Source organism: Budorcas taxicolor, chromosome 9, assembly GCF_023091745.1.
Source record: "Budorcas taxicolor isolate Tak-1 chromosome 9, Takin1.1, whole genome shotgun sequence".
Taxonomy (NCBI): domain Eukaryota; kingdom Metazoa; phylum Chordata; class Mammalia; order Artiodactyla; family Bovidae; genus Budorcas; species Budorcas taxicolor.
This window is the reverse complement of record NC_068918.1, coordinates 65,270,840-65,289,690: the sequence shown is the minus strand read 5'-3', so window position 1 is coordinate 65,289,690 and position 18,851 is coordinate 65,270,840. Positions and strand designations below refer to the sequence as shown.

The 18,851-nt window shown below is 39.0% G+C and overlaps 1 protein-coding gene across 3 annotated transcripts in view; it reads right to left on the bottom strand.

The window, feature by feature from the left end:
* The window catches only part of PDE7B (phosphodiesterase 7B), a 359,458-nt gene that overhangs the window by 243,947 nt on the left and 96,660 nt on the right, over positions 1 to 18,851 (bottom strand). For 2 of the 3 annotated variants that reach the window (XM_052645654.1, XM_052645652.1), the window contains exon 2: positions 7,373 to 7,433. Coding sequence is in view for 2 of the 3 variants with exons in the window: in XM_052645652.1 (XP_052501612.1) it covers positions 7,373 to 7,433 (61 nt within the window). In the remaining variant the exon portion in view is untranslated. Of the gene's footprint in view, positions 1 to 7,372; positions 7,455 to 18,851 lie in introns of those variants that run through there. The other variant, XM_052645650.1, reaches the window with a different exon arrangement.

Sequence of the window (18,851 nt, the reverse complement as noted above, 5' to 3'; positions counted from 1 at the left end):
CTACTGATGATTATGCTATTTCGACAAATGCATCGGCAGGTATCCATTCCGCAAATATTAAGCTCTGATGAGGGGCTAAGTGGCTGGACACTATTGCAGATGCTGAACACTGTTCCAGTAGATAAACTAATTCCTTGCTTTCGTGATATTTACATTTACATTCTGTTTAAAAGGATGGGTGGTACCATGAGGCTGGGAGAGAATGATAAACAAACAAACATAAAATATGTCATCTGATAACAGGCACATTGAAAAATAAAACAAACCAAGCCCCTGGGTGAGTGATGAGGAGAATGCCTTCTTTACCATTCCTTGGGAATGTCCAAGTTTCAATTTTTCATCTTCTAAGAGTTAGAAAATATCATCCTTGGACATGGTAGTGGTTTAGCTGCTAAGTTGTGTCCAATTCTTGTGACCCCCATGACTGTAAGCCACCAGGCTCTTCTGTCCATGAGATTTCCCAGGCAATACTACTGGACTGGGTTGCCATTTTCTTCTCCAGGGGATCTTCCCTACCCAGGGATCGAGCCTGCGTCTCCTATATTACAGGCAGATTTTTACCAACTGAGCCACCAGGGAAGCATATGCATATAGGAGGAGTGAGATGACGTACTCCCGCAATAAGAATGAACTGCTTCGTAAGTGTAAGCAAAATTAATTCAAATTCCCAAAGTTTTTAATCTTGGTAAATCAAAGCTAAGCAACTTGAAAATCTGTCTTTGAGTATAGACCTTCAGTTTTACAAAGTTAGGTACAAATAAAATGGTCCTTACAGTAATCTTTCTTTAATAACCTATGAAGATGATACGCTTATTTCTAGATTGCAAACGTGTTCTTGAAAATATCTATTTACTTGAAGCAAACTGAAACAGAAAACATGCCAAAGCTGTTGGTCTGCATCACTCAGTTGTGTCCGACTCTTCGCGACCCCATGGACTGTAGCCTACCAGGCTCCTCTGTCCATGGGATTTTCCAGGCAATAGCACTGGAGTGGATTGCCATTTCCTTCTCCAGGGGAACTTCCCGACCCAGGGATCGAACCCGGGTCTCCCACATTGTAGACAGACGCTTTACCATCTGAGCCACCAGCAAAGTCATAAAGAACACTACTAATATTAAATGAAATGAAAGCACTTAGAACATTTTAGCTATTGGTACTAATAGATTTATATTTCTAGAACCTCTAACAGTTTACTGAATGCTTTAATATTTATTATGCTATTTGATCCTTAACAAACCTAATAAGGTACATTATAATGTTATTATTACTTACTGTTCCATACTTGACTACTGGAAAAACCATAGCTTTGACCAGATAGACCTTTGTTGCTAAAGTGAAAGTGAAAGTCACTCAGTCGTGTCCGACTCTTTGCAACCCCATGGACTATACAGTCCATGGAATTCCTCAGGCCAGAATACTGGAGTGGGTAGCCTTTCCTTTCTCCAGGGGATCTTCCCAAACCAGGGATCAAACCCAGGTCTCCCACATTGCAGGTGGATTCTTTACCAGCTGAGCCACAAGGGAAGCCTGTTGGTAAAGTAATGTCTCTATTTTTTAATATGCTGTCTAAGTTGGTCATAGCTTTTCTTCCAAGGAGCAAGCATCTTTTAATTTCATGACTTCAGTCACCATTTGCAGTATTTTGGAGGCCCCAAAAGTAAATTCTGTCACTGTTTCCATTGTTTCCCCATCTATTTGCCATGAAACGATGGGACCGGATGCCATGACCTTAAGTTTTCTGAATGTTGATTTTAAGGCAACTTTTTCACTCTCCTCTTTCACTTTCATCACATTAGGTTAAAATGATTTAATTTCACAAGTATTTGGTGAATAGCTATATCAATACTGCCCAATAGAAGCTAGATATAGAATATTCTATAAAACTCTCTATCAAAGTTAAAAAGTACTCTCTAACCAACTAAACAAAAGAGACCATGATGCCCTATCATTTGGTATTTCTGTCCTTTTTAGAGTGGGCGCTAACAGTCAAACTGTCTACACTAAAGCCTCAAATTCCTTTCTAATTTATCCTTTCACACTCCTTGTGGCCTGAAACATGTCCTTCCTTCTTCACTCCTCAACTTTCCTGTATCTGGGCTTTTAAATATGGTCATGTATCCACCTAGAACGCTGCCTTTTTCTTGGTCTTTGCATAGCTCAATCTATGTGTCATCATATGCCAACTGCATGCACTCTCTTCATCTTCTGAAATCCCAACACACTTTATTCCTTTTATATCACTTGTAACTCTCAAGCTAGCATTGCATATTTTGTGGTTTGGGACTTGAATCTCTGCCTGGACTGGATACCCTCTGTGCTTCACTGGCCTTTGCATTCCCAGTGCCTAGCACAGTACCTTGCACATAGCAGATGCTCAGTGAATATCTGCTAAATGAATATTAGATGATGCCTTTGAGGCACAACAGAATTTTGAAGAGTGTATTTAATATTTTAAAAAATTGCCCTCACATAAAGGTTTATCTTTTCAATTGCTTTTCTAAACACTGTTCATGTCATCAATAAATAATTTACTATTTATTTAGTAAAATATTGTTCATCAACAATTTACTTATTTTCAGTTGTTTATTACTTATTTGTTAATTTATTAATGCATATGCTATATCTAGAGCATTATAGTAGGCAATGTCTCCTTACAGAACATCACATTCTGCATCACCAGGAAAACCTCTGGGCCTGAAGGAACAGATATTTTTATTGCTACTTGGCAGAAAAACTATAAATTGTAGTCTAAAAGATGAAACAATTTCTAAGAGCACCCAGGTAAATTTTCAGAAGTAGGACCAGAAAGCAAGTCTCCCTGTGCTCATGTTGAATGTTAGCAAAATATTGATTTTATGGTATTCTGTTGCTTTGAAAACTGATAATCACTTGAAACGATTTAATAAAAGATTTCAACCAGAAACATGACAATACGAACACCCCTTTCTAAGCCATGGCAGGTAAGAAAATACATACTTCTATGAAAATGGTATGATACCAATTAGCATGAAAGGAATCACACATGAAACAAAAGCAGAGCCACTGAAAATTCAAATTGTAAAATTATAAGGGAAAGAAAAGGCACCAAGTCTGATTGGGAACTCTTTTGAGAAACTTTCCCCCTCCAGCATTTAGCATGAGCGACTTCACTTTCACTTTTCACTTTCATGCATTGGAGAAGGAAATGGCAACCCACTCCAGTGTTCTTGCCTGGAGAATCCCAGGGACGGGGGAGCCTGGTGGGCTGCCATCTGTGGGGTCACACAGAGTCGGACACGACTGACGTGACTCAGCAGCAGCAGAAAGAAGTTAGCAAATGAACTAAGAAGTGAATCAACATTGATCATTTTATGTAGTTTCTTCTTGGTTCTTTGTTCCTAATGTTTTCATTATACTTTGAAAAATAAAATTCTTTGAGGAACTGGCCACACTTCCTGCATTAATTGTGCAATGAGAGGTCAGTTCTCTCCCACTTCCTTCTTCCTTTAACATCAGTTCATTACCCATATTTAAGGTGCTTACTATATAGTGTGTACATCTTACTATATAGTGTATACTCTTTGATATAGTTGTATAAACTTTGAGGTCTATCTGAACTTGAGAGAAAACTTATGACTAAAATTTTTTAAGAAGGAGGGGGATGGGAGTTTGAAATTTCAAACTCCTTAAGGGTGAAGGAAAGAAGAAAGCAACATTTATAACCGTTTGGTGCTTAACATTGTCCACACTTGTCCCCATGACAGAATCATTTTACTATACAGTAGAAAATAACACAACATATACTCCAATAAAAATTAATTAAAATAATAAAATTGGCTATGATGTACTTGAAAATAAAAGCCAAGATTTTGAGAACAAAAAAGTTAAAAGAGAACCTATATAAAACTGGAAAAGGATTAATTGATACAATCTTTTGGGAAAACCAAATTATTTGCAGTAGTAATTTGCTACTGTTTGTAATAACAGTGCTGCTGCTGCTGCTAAGTCGCTCAGTGGTGTCCGACTCTGTGCGACCCCATAGACGGCAGCCCACTGGGCTCCTCTGTCCCTGGGATTCTCCAGGCAAGAACACTGGAGTGGGTTGCCATCTCCTTCTCCAATGCATGAAGGTGAAAAGTGAAAGTAAAGTCGCTCAGTCGTGCCCAACTCTTGGCGACCCCATGGACTGCAGCCCACCAGGCTCCTCCGTCCATGGGATTTTCCAGGCAAGAGTGCTGGAGTGGGCAACTACTGGTAAAAAGGGGTACACAGTTAGTACTTTGTAGCTACCTCTTCAGTACATCTTTATTTACCTTCATATCCAACACAAACTATTCCCCTGAACGTATAAACCTAAGACCCATACATGACAATATGGATTTGCTCTCATTTAAAATTGTTTTGAACTTAGAATTTCAGTAACTTCAAGTGAATTTTACACTTACACCTCATTGAACTTAATGACCTAAAGTCTGAGTTTGATGAGGTTGGCTTGTGAGGTAAACAACAGAAAGCATAAAAATGGTATTTTCTAAATGATCTGGGGCATGCCAATGGGACAGAGGAAAACTGCAAACATGTGCCTGACTAGTGACATTCTTCCCTATTCCATCTCAAACGTGCTGAAGCCAAAGCACAGCTGGGGTCCAGGCAGGAGCTCCAAACCTGGTGTGTGAGTGGATATAGCAGGGACCTTGGAGCGGGTGAGCCAAGAACTTGACAATTTAAAGCTATGAATGTCTCAGGTTGGCCTCCATTAGGGATCTCAATACTGGGGTGGTATGATGGTCAGGGGTGAAGTTTTGGAAATACAGGCTTTACTGATTTGATTTTCTTTTGTCAAAATTTTAATTTGTTCATAAAAAGGTTATAACATGACTTGCAAAACCAGGAACTGCATTCATGACTTAGAAACACTTACAAAACTTAATAGTCCCTTTAAATAGCAGAAACTCCTATGCTTTATTGTTGAGGATAAAAAGTTTTCTTAAGACATGCTGCAAGAAACCATAAGGGCTGGTCACAGATTCCTCTCAAAGGAAGCAACAAATGAATTAAGACCTCAGACAGTGGTGAAGTGGAGCTTTACTGTTATTGTTGAGTTATATAGATGCCCTTTCTTGATGATATGCAAGATGTGGCCTCAGTTTTAGTGAGTTACATGTTCACACTGTGAGCTTCTCTTGTTTCTTTTAAAGGAACAAACCATTCAACTTGCCTTTTCATTATCTTCATGGTATTGCTGTGAAATGGTAGCCCTTCCGCTTCAAGTGAACACACTATTGGAGGGTTGACCCACCTGTATTGATATCCATAATAATTTAATTTTGATATTCTCTTTCATCTAAGATTTCAAAGGATTTTTAAAATGTTTTAATTAAAATTTGCAGCTACCCTCTTAAAAAGATAAGCAGGAAAAAGTCTAAGTCTTTTGAGAGGTAGTCTTTTTGAGGGCATAATTTTAATTATTAGAGTAAGACATAGTAATATCTTGAAAATTCAATAAATATTTACCATCTACTTTAAAGGTAAAATGTGTAATTGTTCTTCCTATTCCATCTTTAATAATTCCATGTCCTTAAACTAATAAAAACTTCTAATATCATAGTTCCTTTATATTATTTAGTTCTATATCCTTAAGAAAATAGAAATACAGTTAACTAATGAAACCTAAAAGCTTAATAATACACTGCCATTGTCAAAGATATCTATGTTTTGAAAGAGAAGCCGTGGCCTAATTTACTTAAATAAATGATCTAATTAAATAAGATGCTTAGGATGGACTTCACCTGTCACATATTTAAGTACTCAACTAAAATTCTTATGACAGTGGTAGCAATATAGAGCTGATTTATATAAATATTCTTCTGATCTTGGGATTTTGTGGAATTTGGCACATTCCTTGGGGGAATGCATTTCGTGGCCAGGGATATCTTCTTGTTGGGGATATAAATCATACCAGATTATCTAGAAGAGAGGGAAAGATGATTGGCTTTAATTGAAATTAAGTCTATAGGCAGTAGTGGATAGTCTGTTTTGTCCTTTTCATAGCTATAAACTAATCAAACAGCTCACACAGGAGGAAGTACAAGGAAAAATTCAATCAAAATAAGTGGTGCACTCATGCACTTAAAGTCATCATGAGTTCAAACTGATTCAAATTAGTAGATCATGTAGAAGCTATAATCAACGTTTTAGTTATGATCTGCTTCAATTTTCTTTCAGTAAAATGAAGATTATAACAGGAACAACTTCTCCTGTTACTGTGAAAATTAAATGAGTTAGTTGACAAATAAATATGATATGGTGATAAGATGATTTCCTCAAAATCCAAAGTTGAGACATATAGCTGAACAAAAGAATTTTTTCTACTTCCATCTCTCTCTCATTTGTACCTATTATTAGCATTTTGAAGCATTTTTGTGGTTAAGAAAAAGGACTACTGGGTATTTGACATGGATTTATGGATGCTGTGCTACGTTCATTGTTCATGTGCTTCCAGGAAAATGTTCATTTTCCAGTGGATGTGTTACTCCATAGCCATGTTGTTGTTTTGTGGTTACTTGTGTCTGACTCATTTGTGACCCCATGGACTGTAGCCCACCAGACTCCTCTGTCCATGGAATTTGCCAGGCAGGAATACTGGAGTGAGTCGCCATTTTCTACCCCAGTGACAGAGTTTAGTGGCTCAACTAAGATCTAAATACTAGACCTAAAATTTTACAGTTTAAAAATGTTTATATCATGATTTAGATTTCTCACTTTGAGTATAAGTGCATCACTTATATTCTCTGACCTAGTTTTCTAATCTATAAAGTGAGGAAAATAATACCAACTTCCTTTTTAACAGAATATAGTATATTAAAGAGTTTGTGAAAGGTATTGATGATATATCATCCTACAAAAGACAAATTATCATTCATTATGAGGCTGTGATTTTTATTACTAATACAATATGACTAACTGCTGTGCTGACTTCATTTTAGTTCAAATGTATATTTATCTCAGGCATTGTGAGTAAGGACTTTGTGCTGTGGTGTAAATAGTTTCCTTATCTAGTATGCCATCTCTAGTTTAGGATTTACAATGTGATTCTTCTTACGTTTACCTTCGAGTTGCCTGAATACAAAGCACCCAATATAATGCTGATGATCCAAGAAAAATTTTGAAAGGCTCAAAAGCATGGTTCCTGAATTATTGAGTTCTTACAATCAAACTCTTTCTTTATCATCAAGTGTTCCACATATATATGTATGATAGTAGTCTATAAACCTATAAAAGAGCCGATTACCCTCTGCAATATGAACGAGACAATCAGTAAGGCAACAGAACAACAGTAAGCCCACATGACATCAACATGCTTAACAGATTTAAAATGAGGAATCTTCTTACCTAGCATGCAAACACATTTGACATTCTGATCAGGGTTTTCAAACAAGATTTCGCCACACCTCTGAAATAGAAAGAAAGCCATCATTATTTTAAGATTTCCTTTTAGGATTCCCAAGGCAACATGTCCATGTCACCTGACGTCACCATAACATTATTCTACTCTTCATGTTTTCTTTAGTTACCTGAATCTAGGCACTTGTCATGAGCAGAGACTTTCCTGGTAGTAAAATACCTAAGAGGTAAATTGGGAATAGACTGTTCCTGCATGCCTCATGCCCCTGCCTGGAGCTGACTTTGTGTGCCCTTCTGAGGGGTCACAGCCAGAGCACTCAGTGTCCAACAGTTTCTATTTCAATAGAAGATACGCAGTTTATTCGATCTGATAATCTGAGGTTAATCATTCACTCTCAAAATTGGTCCTTCAGAGCTGAAATTATTCTAAGCTACCTACTCTGCAATCAAGCAGATATTTTCAAACACAAACCTCAGTGGTATACACTTAGCTCTCTGAACTTGCAGACTTGGAACTCTCTGTTCAAATAAAGAAATGATGAAAAAGCGGCATTCATAACGCTTTTCTAGAAGCATCAACTCATAGAAATATCAACTTTCTTATCTATATCTCAGTTCCAACTTGCTTATTAAAATTTTTGTGCAAGACAAACTCCAGAGATGCAATCAGTTACTTAAGACTAGACCTCATTTATGAGTGTGATTGACTAATGGTTGGCACCCAAACATGTAAATAAATCCTTCAAATCAATAAGAGAATAACAAATAATCCAAAGGAAAATGGAAATAGGATAAGCGAGCCTGTTAGCCTGCGTAGTAAAGGAAATAGGCAATTCATGGAAGAGGAATTCTGAATGGTCATTAAACAGAGAGAATATATTCCGCCACACCAATAATCAGGAATCAGCAAATTAAAGATAAAAATAAAGAAGTCTATTTTGACCCCAAAGATATGGGAAGACAGAAATCTGGCAGAAACAAGTATGTAAAAAAATGTAGAAAAAGGGATATTCTCATATACTGGGAGTTTTAGTATAAAATGATGGAATTATTTTGGAGAAAAATTGGCAAAACCTTTACTAAATTTCCACTTATTAATGACTGGATTTCATTCTTACTAAGTTAAATTGTGCATAGTCTATGATACAGCAAGTCATCTTCTAGACTGATAGTCAGTGAAACTTTAATGTTCAGCTACAAAACAGATAAATGTTATTCATATATTGAAATGCTACATGGCAGTTAAAAATGAAAATGAATTAGGGTTACATTACTGTAAAAACATATTAAATATATAATATATACCTATAAATACATAATATACAAATTGTATAATATATTCAAATTATATAATATATAATGTTCAAATCATATAAAATATATATAAGTTTTAAATCATACAAAATATATATAATGTTTAAACCATGTAAAAGTATGTTAGGTAAAACACTATCTCCATTTTTTATGAAGTTGAAAATATCTAAAAATAACACATTGTTTATGAATATATTAATTAACAGAAGAAGCATAAAAACAGGCAAAGAAAAAAATATCAAATTTAGGGTAGGGGATAAATACACAGAGTTATGAAATATTAGAGGGTATACAGGGGTTATCAACTTTTTCTATAATGATTTGTTCCTGAAATTATTCTATTTCTTATGCTTGAAATATTTCAAAATAAGTAAGAATTTCCCCCATTTGCAACACTCTGATTATAAAAATGGCCCTTCACATATTGCTTCTCTGCTGTCTCCCATGGGCTTATAGAGGTCATTTAGGACCAGACTGTATTTGTTTTCACCATTTATTTCCTTGTCCTTAGGAAGACTGAGAACATTTACTTTAGTCCATTTTCCTCTTTCTTTCACTGTTCACAACTTGGTCAGTTCCATTCCCGTCAATCTTTATTGTACCAACACTTAAAACATCATAAAACAAAGTAATTTCTGAAGAAAAAACTCCCAGATCAGAGAATTCACATTCTTTACATCTAATGACGAAAACTCCTGGTAAACAGAGGCACAGGTTGAGAGGAATAGCATGACCCAATTACATTCAAATCAACCTATTTTCTGAGATGACCTACATCGTACACAGAGATGGACAGCTGGCTCAAGACCATGAAAAGGAAGCAAGCTGCTGGCTAGTTTGGGTGGACTGCGGAAAGAGGAAGACCAGGCGCACGTGAAGGTTCGCAGAGGACACTGAATACTCAACGGAAAGTACGTGGCTTTTCTCCTGGCTTTACTCTGCTGAACTAAATGTCATGTGATATTTATCATGCTATTCAATCTCTTCAGGCTTCATTTCTCTGTAAATAACATGAGGATGCTAATACATGCCACAAAGTCTGATCAAAGAGCAAATGTGAGGGTTAACGATCCGTGGAGTCTGACCCAACTGTCTGTTGCTGTTTGGTTTGTGTTTTGGCAGAGGTTATATCCTTTCAAACTGCTAGGATCCATTTCCTGCGTTACTTGATTTTCAAATGGGTATCTTTTATGCCCTGAAAGAGTTAATGATTATTTTTAATCGAAAGATCAGAGGTCTCTAAACTGTTTTCAGCTCCTTGGTGAAACAAAGTGCTAGGAAGTTCTATCAATCCGTATTCTGGATCTTACAGGGAAGTAACACTGGAGTGATCCCTTACACTTTGTTAAGAACGAAGCCCACACATGCTAGGATGGAAGAGTTCTCCTTCCTTAATTGCAAGCGCTTGCAGAAGATGGTGGGTACCCAAGTCCAAGGACAGCCATAGGTCTATCCCTCAAGTCGCAGGTTGGTGTGGATGTGGGTGGAGGTCTTGCTTCCTTTCTTGGACATGAACAAATCCAAGAGAAGTTTCTGAAACTCCCATGAAACCTGCATTCCTTAAAAGCCATGGCCTGCCTGGGTTCAGTGACCACATAAGCTAATGACCAAGAAGCAAGAAGGGGCATGGCAGCCCATCCAGTGACCACAAGGCAGTCCTCTTCATTGTCATTATCTCCCTGGCTATCTGGGAGATGGCTGACACAACTCTAACTAGTGCTTTAACTGCCCTGCTTTGTAAAGTTACCTGATGATGGCACCCGATCTTCAAGCGATGCACCAAAGGGAATCTGACTGCTCTCAGTTCTCAGGATTTGAAAGAAACCAGACTTTTTCCAGCGCTTTTTCTTATTGATGCCACTGTTTGCAGGGCCTTTGCTGCCAGGTTCCTGCTTGCTGTGCAACCCAGGGTGAGACCTAGTTTAGTGGATTAATTGGGCTAAGGCACAGGGTCCAAGTCCCAGAAAACCACAGGATCTGCTCTGGAGGAAGGTCCCATGCTTTCATGGAGTCTCTGGGCTGCAGCCCTCCCCTCTTGCTGCTCTACCTGGTCATGCATTCGGGGACTCCCCAACCCAGCCCCTTGCTGCTGAATGACCCTGACTTTGATCCAGTTTTGATCCCCAAGCTTCTACCTTATTCTCCGAATCTTATCTCTCCAAAAGATCTCCATCTTTGCTTTATCTCCTGTGCCTAAAATAATGAGACCAGCTTGCCTTGCTTGTGTCCATCACTCCCAGCTAGCACTGCTAAATAACAGGGCATAGTTACTAAGTCCCCACCTGGAGCCCTGCTAACAATAGAGTCTCTTGTCCCATGCTCTCCTCCACAGCACAAAGGCTATGCTACACATGAACTCAGGTGTGTAATGCCTACTGCCTTCATAGACTGCAAAGAATCAAACCGGTTTCAATGTTAGGGTTTTTAACATGCCTCATTATTATAATCCTGATGCCTTATACATACCAGCTGCTGCTGCTGCTGCTGCTGCTAAGTCGCTTCAATCATGTCCGACTCTGTGCCACCCCATAGACAGTAGCCCACCAGGCTCCGCAGTCCCTGTCTCCAGGCAAGAATACTGGAGTGGGTTGCCGCTTAACAAATATTTGTAAACTAGCTAAAATTTCTTTAGCCCATACTGTGGGCTAAGCATTGTTCTAAGTGTTATCTATACATCTACTATCTTGTACTCTGATTATGCTCTTTTAAGAGTGTAGAAAATTGAGACACAGAGAGTACCACTCACTACAGAATATTCCCCCCTCCATGAGTGAGAGAATGAAAGCTGATGGCTTCCCTAATGCTTGACCAGATTCCCAAATATAGATTACTACAGGCTTCCTTATTGTCTTGGCCAAGTAGGCCAGGTCTGTTTATGTGTCCTTCTCTCATTCGTTAGCCACTGATGTTTGCAACAGTTGCCACCTATATAGGCCTTGGATTAGACAGACCCGAGTTCAAATCCTGTTGTTGCATGCACATACTTACTATACCATAATGGATTATTTCGTTCTAAACTTTCTAAAGAAAGCTAAACTTGCTCTCTCATCTGTAAAATGGGGTGGTATTATCTACATCATAATATCATTACAAGTTTAGCTTTTAATTTATTATGAACCAGAATGTACCAATTTAAATTACTGTATATGAGATTATAATATGAAAATAGGACTTAATAAATTGAACTCATCCATTAAATTCTAGTATAATGCCCATGTTATTATTTAAGATTAAAAACAAAGAAATACTTCTAATTTTAAAAGTCAGAATATTTTACAAGTTAGTTGCTAATTTTATTTACTAAGAATCTTCCACATTAAATCTAAAATTTACCTTTTGCTTAGGAAGAGCAAGATGGATGTTATAAAGTATGGCATCTATTCTATTACAATAAAAATTTATATTAAAAATATTTAATTTTCATTAGCTTAATTATGTGTTCTAGTAAAATGTACAATAACATATATTTCTCTTAAGTGGACTGTATTTTTTCATTACTTTCATCATAAAGTTAGTTGTGAAAAAAATGAATATTAAGTACAATTTTAAAAAACCACATTTAAGTACTCAGCAAACCTGTTTTCTTAAGGGGATGTTATATCTGAAGTGAAAATAATATTCAAATATTTATAATAGTAAACACGTTGTTCAGTTGCTAAGTCATGCCCAACTCTGCGATCCCATGGACTGTAGCCCACCAAGCTCCTCTATCCACGGGATTTTCCAGACAAGAATACTGGAGTGAGTTGCCATTTCCTTCTCCAGAATAGTGGCATGTTATGCTCAGAGGAAGTAAGAAAATTAGAGAGAGTGAAAAGTTTACACATTGTTCAGTTGGCAGCACTTCTAACTTTCTTAAACCAGTAAACATTTTTTTTTTGCTTCACATAAAATTCATCCTGTTTTCTTCTGAATATTTGTTAGCACTTGACCGTGCAGGCTTAACTCATTTTACTGTGCATTGCTTTATTGTGATTTTTACAAATTGAAGATTTGTGTTAACCCTGTGTCGAGCAAATCTACTGATGCCATTTCCCAACAGTATTTGCTCACTTTGTGTCTCTGAGTCACATGACAGTAATTCTCAAAATATTTCAAACCCTCCACCAGCAAAAACATTACAACTCACTGAAGGCTTAGATGATGGTTGGCATTTTTTTTACAATAAAGCATTTTAAAATTAAGGTGTGTACATTGCTTCTAAAGACATAATGTTATTGCACACAATAAGTGATATTATAGTGCAAACATAACTTTCATTTGCACTGGGAAACCAAAAAAGTCATTTGACTTGCATTATGGCAATATTCAGTTTATTGCAGTCGTCTGGAACCGAACTTACAATGTCTCTGAGGTCTGCCTGTGTTTAGTCTCTCAGCAGGCTTGCAGCAACTAGTCCTTTCAGGTCAGGTACATTGATATTTTTGGATAGGTGGAAACATTAGCAAACAAATAAAACCCAAGACAGAAATTTTTTTTGCTTATTGGTTTTCCCCTATATTAGCTGAGGCAGTAGCTGTTTTCCACAAGCAGGTAATGGTAAATGTTATCAGCAAATAATTAACAGTGGTGATTATTTGATTATTTCCTTCCACCATTATAACTTTTCTTAAGCAGAAAATAAATTATTAAAGGGAATTAGGTGCATATAAAATCATTGGAGGAGCAGGCTACAGGCTGGTCCTCCAAGAATGACTCAGAGAAAAAATGCGAAATTGACTCATGAGGGGAACGAATGGTGGGCCACAACTGGGAAACTGGAGAAACAGAGGACATCACTGGAATTTCTGGTCCAAGGTCACATCACCTTGGCAGCGATCCAGGGATTAGACAGCTCTGGGCACAACTGCCTCTTGACACCTCTGGAGCTAGTGACTGAATGTTGGATGCTACCGCAGATGCAGGAAAACCCAACATCTCCATGACTGTACTTGATAGATCACTCAACAAAACAAAGCGAAAAGAAACTCTGACATATGATTAGATCTATTTTAAGAAAAAATAAAATAAAAAGGAAGCCGAATTTCTTGTTCTGAAGAAGAGCTAAGCATGGTCCCTGGTGGAAAGGGAAGTCCATCTCATTCGTTCCCAGAGGCAGCAGAGGCAACCTGAAGGAGGCACGTCCTTAGCACACGCTGCCTTCATTCCACCCTCACCCCATCTTTAAGCTCTTGGGTTCTGCAAGTTGGCCATCCAATACAAGAATTTCTCTAGTGAGGTTTCTAGGAAATAAGGCAAATGCCTGTATGCTGATGCATCTGTTCTCTTTGATCGTCCCTTGAACATCTTGCACGATGACTAATGCATCATGGCACTCCCGATGGTAATCAAATAAATGAAGAAATAATTCTTTACTGCAACTCTGCGGGATATACTTGAGATTTGGGATTATCTGGGGGTAGCATGGGGGGGGGGGATCTTTTTCTGAATACTTGTGTATACTCACCAGTAAGTGCTGCGATTAGACACAGCCATCTGATGTGGAGCTGCAAAGGGGGTGATGAAGGGGCAACTTGACACTGAAAAGACATCTTGAAACATCTGGGTCATTTCCCATCTCACATTTTCCCCTAACAAAGAGCTGAATGACACTAATTAAAGCCAGACTCCTAGAAAATCAGCCTGGAGAGAACATGGCTTAGGTCTATAGATCATAAAAACATAGGTTCTGTTAAGGGACTGCATTCCCTAAACTCTAACATGGCCTGGAAACTTGAGACTCCCTTATACTGTCTATCAGATGAGTGAATGAATGAATGAATATTCCAAAAGACACCATTATCAAGTGCCTGCTCTATGCAAGCACTGTATTGAAGGTGGCTGAAAAAAATCAAATGCAATTTAGGCTAGATCCTAGCCTCAGGAATTTTAAAGCCTGGTTTGAAGTTAGAACATAAAATGCTATGAGCATTCTCAAAGGTGGACACCCAACACTGTTTGGGAAGCTACCAGAAGGCTTCCAAAATGAGATGATCACAGGAAGAAGTTGGCTGGCAAAAGAGAGGACCTCTCCTGGTAGAGACAGCTGCCTGTGCAAGGTTCAGAAATCCTGTTACAATTCTTTGGCAGCTGCCCAGGATGGGAGCAATGTTGTGGTGTGTCAGGGTAGAGGGTTTAATCAAAGTGGCAGAATTTATACACACACACACACACATACAATTTCAAGAATTTCCTGGAAGTCTCGTGATTAAGACTCTGTGTTTCTACTGCAGGAGGCATGGGTTTGATCCCTTGTTGGGGAACTAAAGTTCTGAATCCTGCATACCACATTGCATGGCCATTTTTTTTTTTTAATGGGCTGGGATAGCAAGGGTAGGTTTGCTTTTGAAGAGCCAAAATGCTCCGTGAATTCTTTTAGTCCTGTGACAAATAATTACAATACAGTGGTACCAAATCTCTCTCATCAATGGTATTGGCTGCAATCTTTCTGTCCATTTCTACCTCAGACAAGGAACCAAGGCCAAGGTGTTTCTTATTCCTTTTTCTTGGATCATCACACAAGATGGTGATGGCCAAAGGAACAACCCCTAACCACCCAGCTGAAACCTCCTGTGAGGCCGACTCCTGCTCCTGCTGGAGCCGTTAGCACCTAGAATCGAGCCCATTATCATTTCCCTGGCACCCAGAGGTGCCTTTTCAGAGGCTCCAACCTCACAGTGGCCGAGTCCCTCCTACCCTGTGGGTGGCATAGCCAGGCCTTCATCTCTCAACACTGTGCAGCCCTTTGTGCCAGAGGATGGCAGATTTGGACCTGGGGTTGATTTCGGCTCAAGCTCATGTTTTCCTTTCTAAGTTTTTCCAGTGAAAGACCAGATTTCCATCTCATTGCAGGCTGTTAAAACGTCAGACTAATAAGTTTTCAACAATCTGTCAGTGCAGATCTCCAGCAACAACCTGGTTCTGTCTTGGAATCAAGGCCTCATCGTCCAACCCAACCTGAGCCAGTCAAAATAAGAGACACACCAGCAGCAGAAAAGAAAAAGAAAGATAATCACCTTGAGCTGAGCAGAAATTCTTCACAAATCCATTGTTGCCAACAGCCAACAGCAAATCTGTGGGCTGCCTAACCTGAGGTGACCTGTCGGGAAGGGCCATCCTTCATAAACCTCTATAATTAGTTATGGTTAGCAGTGACTTGAAAGATATTAGTGCTCTTGCTATTGGAAAATGAGCCTACCAGCTTTTAACAGCTTTGTTTTCTTCTTCAGTCAAATGTTCGCTCGATGCGTATGCTTTCTATTAGAGAAGTGCCAGGAGCAGCGATCTCCAGAGTCTCTCAGCATTTTATTACACACCCCTATTTTTAAATGTTTAAAAACTACTTATTATGAACCCAAACTTGGAAAACTTGGTTTCAGCCCAAGGGTAATTTTTTAAGTTATTAAACAAACATCCAGAATGAACTGTGTTTCCTGTTGTTTTGGCCCTGGACAGTAGAGGGCACTAGAAAGGCTGTACTTTCTAACAGTCCAGTTGGACCCCCTCAGGGAGATCCTGGGGTTAGATAACTCGCAGGTTCAGTTACTGTGTTAGGTTATCTTATGTCCTTCAGTTCCTGCAGACTTTCTCCATGTACTACTTTTAGTCTTGAATTCCTCTGCACACATCAAAATGCACATTGAAAACCCCATTTTTCATTATGTAAAACCATGACAATAGCCTCAGGGCAAGCCCAGTTTTAGCAGAACCTGTACCTGTGAGGGCTGACGGCATGTGGACTATAACTGAGGTATCTCTCTAAATGTACCCAGTTATAGCAACTGAATGGGGATCTTGGTCCAAGGCACTTTGGGAATAATTCTGGTATGAACTCAGAGAATTCTCCATTAGATACAAATAACAATGCCATAAATCTTGACAACCAGAACGAAAAATATGTCAGAATTTTATCTTCTATCCTTTCCAAGCTCCAAGTGTTGATAATAAGCTGCAGCTAGTTTTCCATGAAAAAGATAGATACTTCTGTGAATACAAACAGCTAACCCCATAACCATTTCCCTACACATAGGGACTTCTGGAAGGTAAAGTCCACAGGCACTTTGTGTTAGAGAAAACAGAGAGCAGTACAGAAAGAGGACAGATTGGTACATATAGAGGAAGGAACTTAGAGTATCTGGATTGAAATCCCAATCCTAGCCCTCACTAGCTGTTTGATTTTGGGCATATCTTACCATTTTGAACCTCCTCATAGAACAGAGAGAGCAACACTGCTCAGCATTCTACTGAAATAATGTCATATGTGTGAAAGCATCTGTGTACCCTGAAGCCCATAACGGGGCCTGGTGTAAATGTTGTCTTATGGAAGAAAAGAGGTGGAAGTCGGAGAGGGCCACTTGGTGGTACTGTGGACAAGATAGAGAACACAGTTCTACTGTGTAAGGCGTGGGATTTTATGAGGGGAAAATTTTTGCTCCTTGCTTAATGGGGAGTACTGGTCCCTCCAAGGGTAATTTGCAAAACCAGACTTCGAGAGAACAGAGTTCCACAGGGCAAAAAAGAGGCGGCAAGCTTGGGTTGGGTAGGAATAGCAGCCTTTGACAAAGTATTTGAAAAAAACAGAGGAATCAAAGTCTAGTGTGAGGTGCAGAGCCGAAAAAATGCAGGCAAAGGAAGAGGGCTGTGTGAGGATTTGCAGTTTGGACAGGGCAGCTCCAGTACCAGAAACAAATACCGTTAATCTGGGAGAGATCGGGGAGAGCATTGTGGCCAACCAAGTTACTTTATAGATTTAGCAGATAGACAAGTCCCTGTTGGGTGAGGTGACTTTCCATTCTAAGGTCTTATGATGAGTAGAGTATGGGCTCTGGAGTTCACATCAAGACTTCAGTATTTACGAGATGTATCACCTTGGGCAAGTGACTCAGTAATTCTTTGCCTCAATTTCCTCATACATAAGATGGAGATAACACTACTGCCTACATCATGGGATCAAGTGAGGATTAATATAAAGCACCAGAAGTGAGTATCCAATGAATTATTATTTTTAATGGTATACAATTATTCAGAATCAGAGAAGCCAAGAAAATCATGTCTTTTTCGACTGTCATTTAGTGTTACTCCCAGTTACCTCCTTCTTTTTGACATTGAGCTATTGCCCCGGGAGGCTCAAGTCCTCCGAAGCATGCATAAAAAGACAGAAGCCAGCAGTACCTGTTAGATGGGAGTGCCCCCAAATATTTACTTAATGAATGGGCAATCTGAAGGCAAAGAGCAGATTGAAAACTGGACCAATCCTTCCTAGACAACTATCTCCAATTTCTGCAAGGGAGGAGCTTGAGGGTCTAATGTCCAGTCTCATTTTTTAAAACAGAATATTTCATTCAGAAAACATTCATTGGCAGCTTTCCCATTCAGTAAAGATATTCACATATCTGTCATCAGCTGCTTATGCTGTGTGTGTGTGTGTTCAGTTTCTTCCGTCTTGTCCGAGTGTTTGTGACCGTATGGACTGTAGCCCCCAGGCTCCTCTGTCCATGGGGTTCTCCAGGCAAGAATATTGGAGTGGGTTGCCATGCCCTCCTCCACTGGATCTTCCTGACCCAGGGATCGAACCTGCATCTCTTAAGTCTCCTACACTGGTAGGCAGGCAGGTTCTTTACCACTAGCACCACCTGGGAAATTCAGTAGAACCTATCTCTATTTTGATTACATTATTTTCAAATAATTCTTATGTCTGAAGTCCTAATTAAGGAGGATTAAGCAGACTTTCTGTGTCTGTGTAGTAGAGATGCTGACTATAGGAAGTCCTTGTGGATTATTTGGTTACTGGACTGATGCCCAAGGACCGTCTAGCTCTGCTTGATGCACTCTTATCCCTGGTATCAAGGAAGAAGGAAGAATCCAAAGAGGTTTGAGAACGTAGAGATTTCTCATGGTGATCAGGTACACTAACCACATCCCGATGGGTGTGGAAGAGTTTCTGAATAGGGTATTCTAATTGTATATAGAGAGAAACTTTTTATTAAGTCCTCAGTGGATAAAGGGAGGCATTGAAAGTCATGAGATAAGCTGGAAGGGTGTCTGTTTTAGGTGCCATAAAACATAGGTGCAGAAGCTTAAAGGCAATTGAAAACTTGAAGGAAGTTAAGAATGGCTAGAAGGAGATGAGGTTCAGATAATCAGGGGAACTGGGGAGTGAGGAGACAGGAGGCTG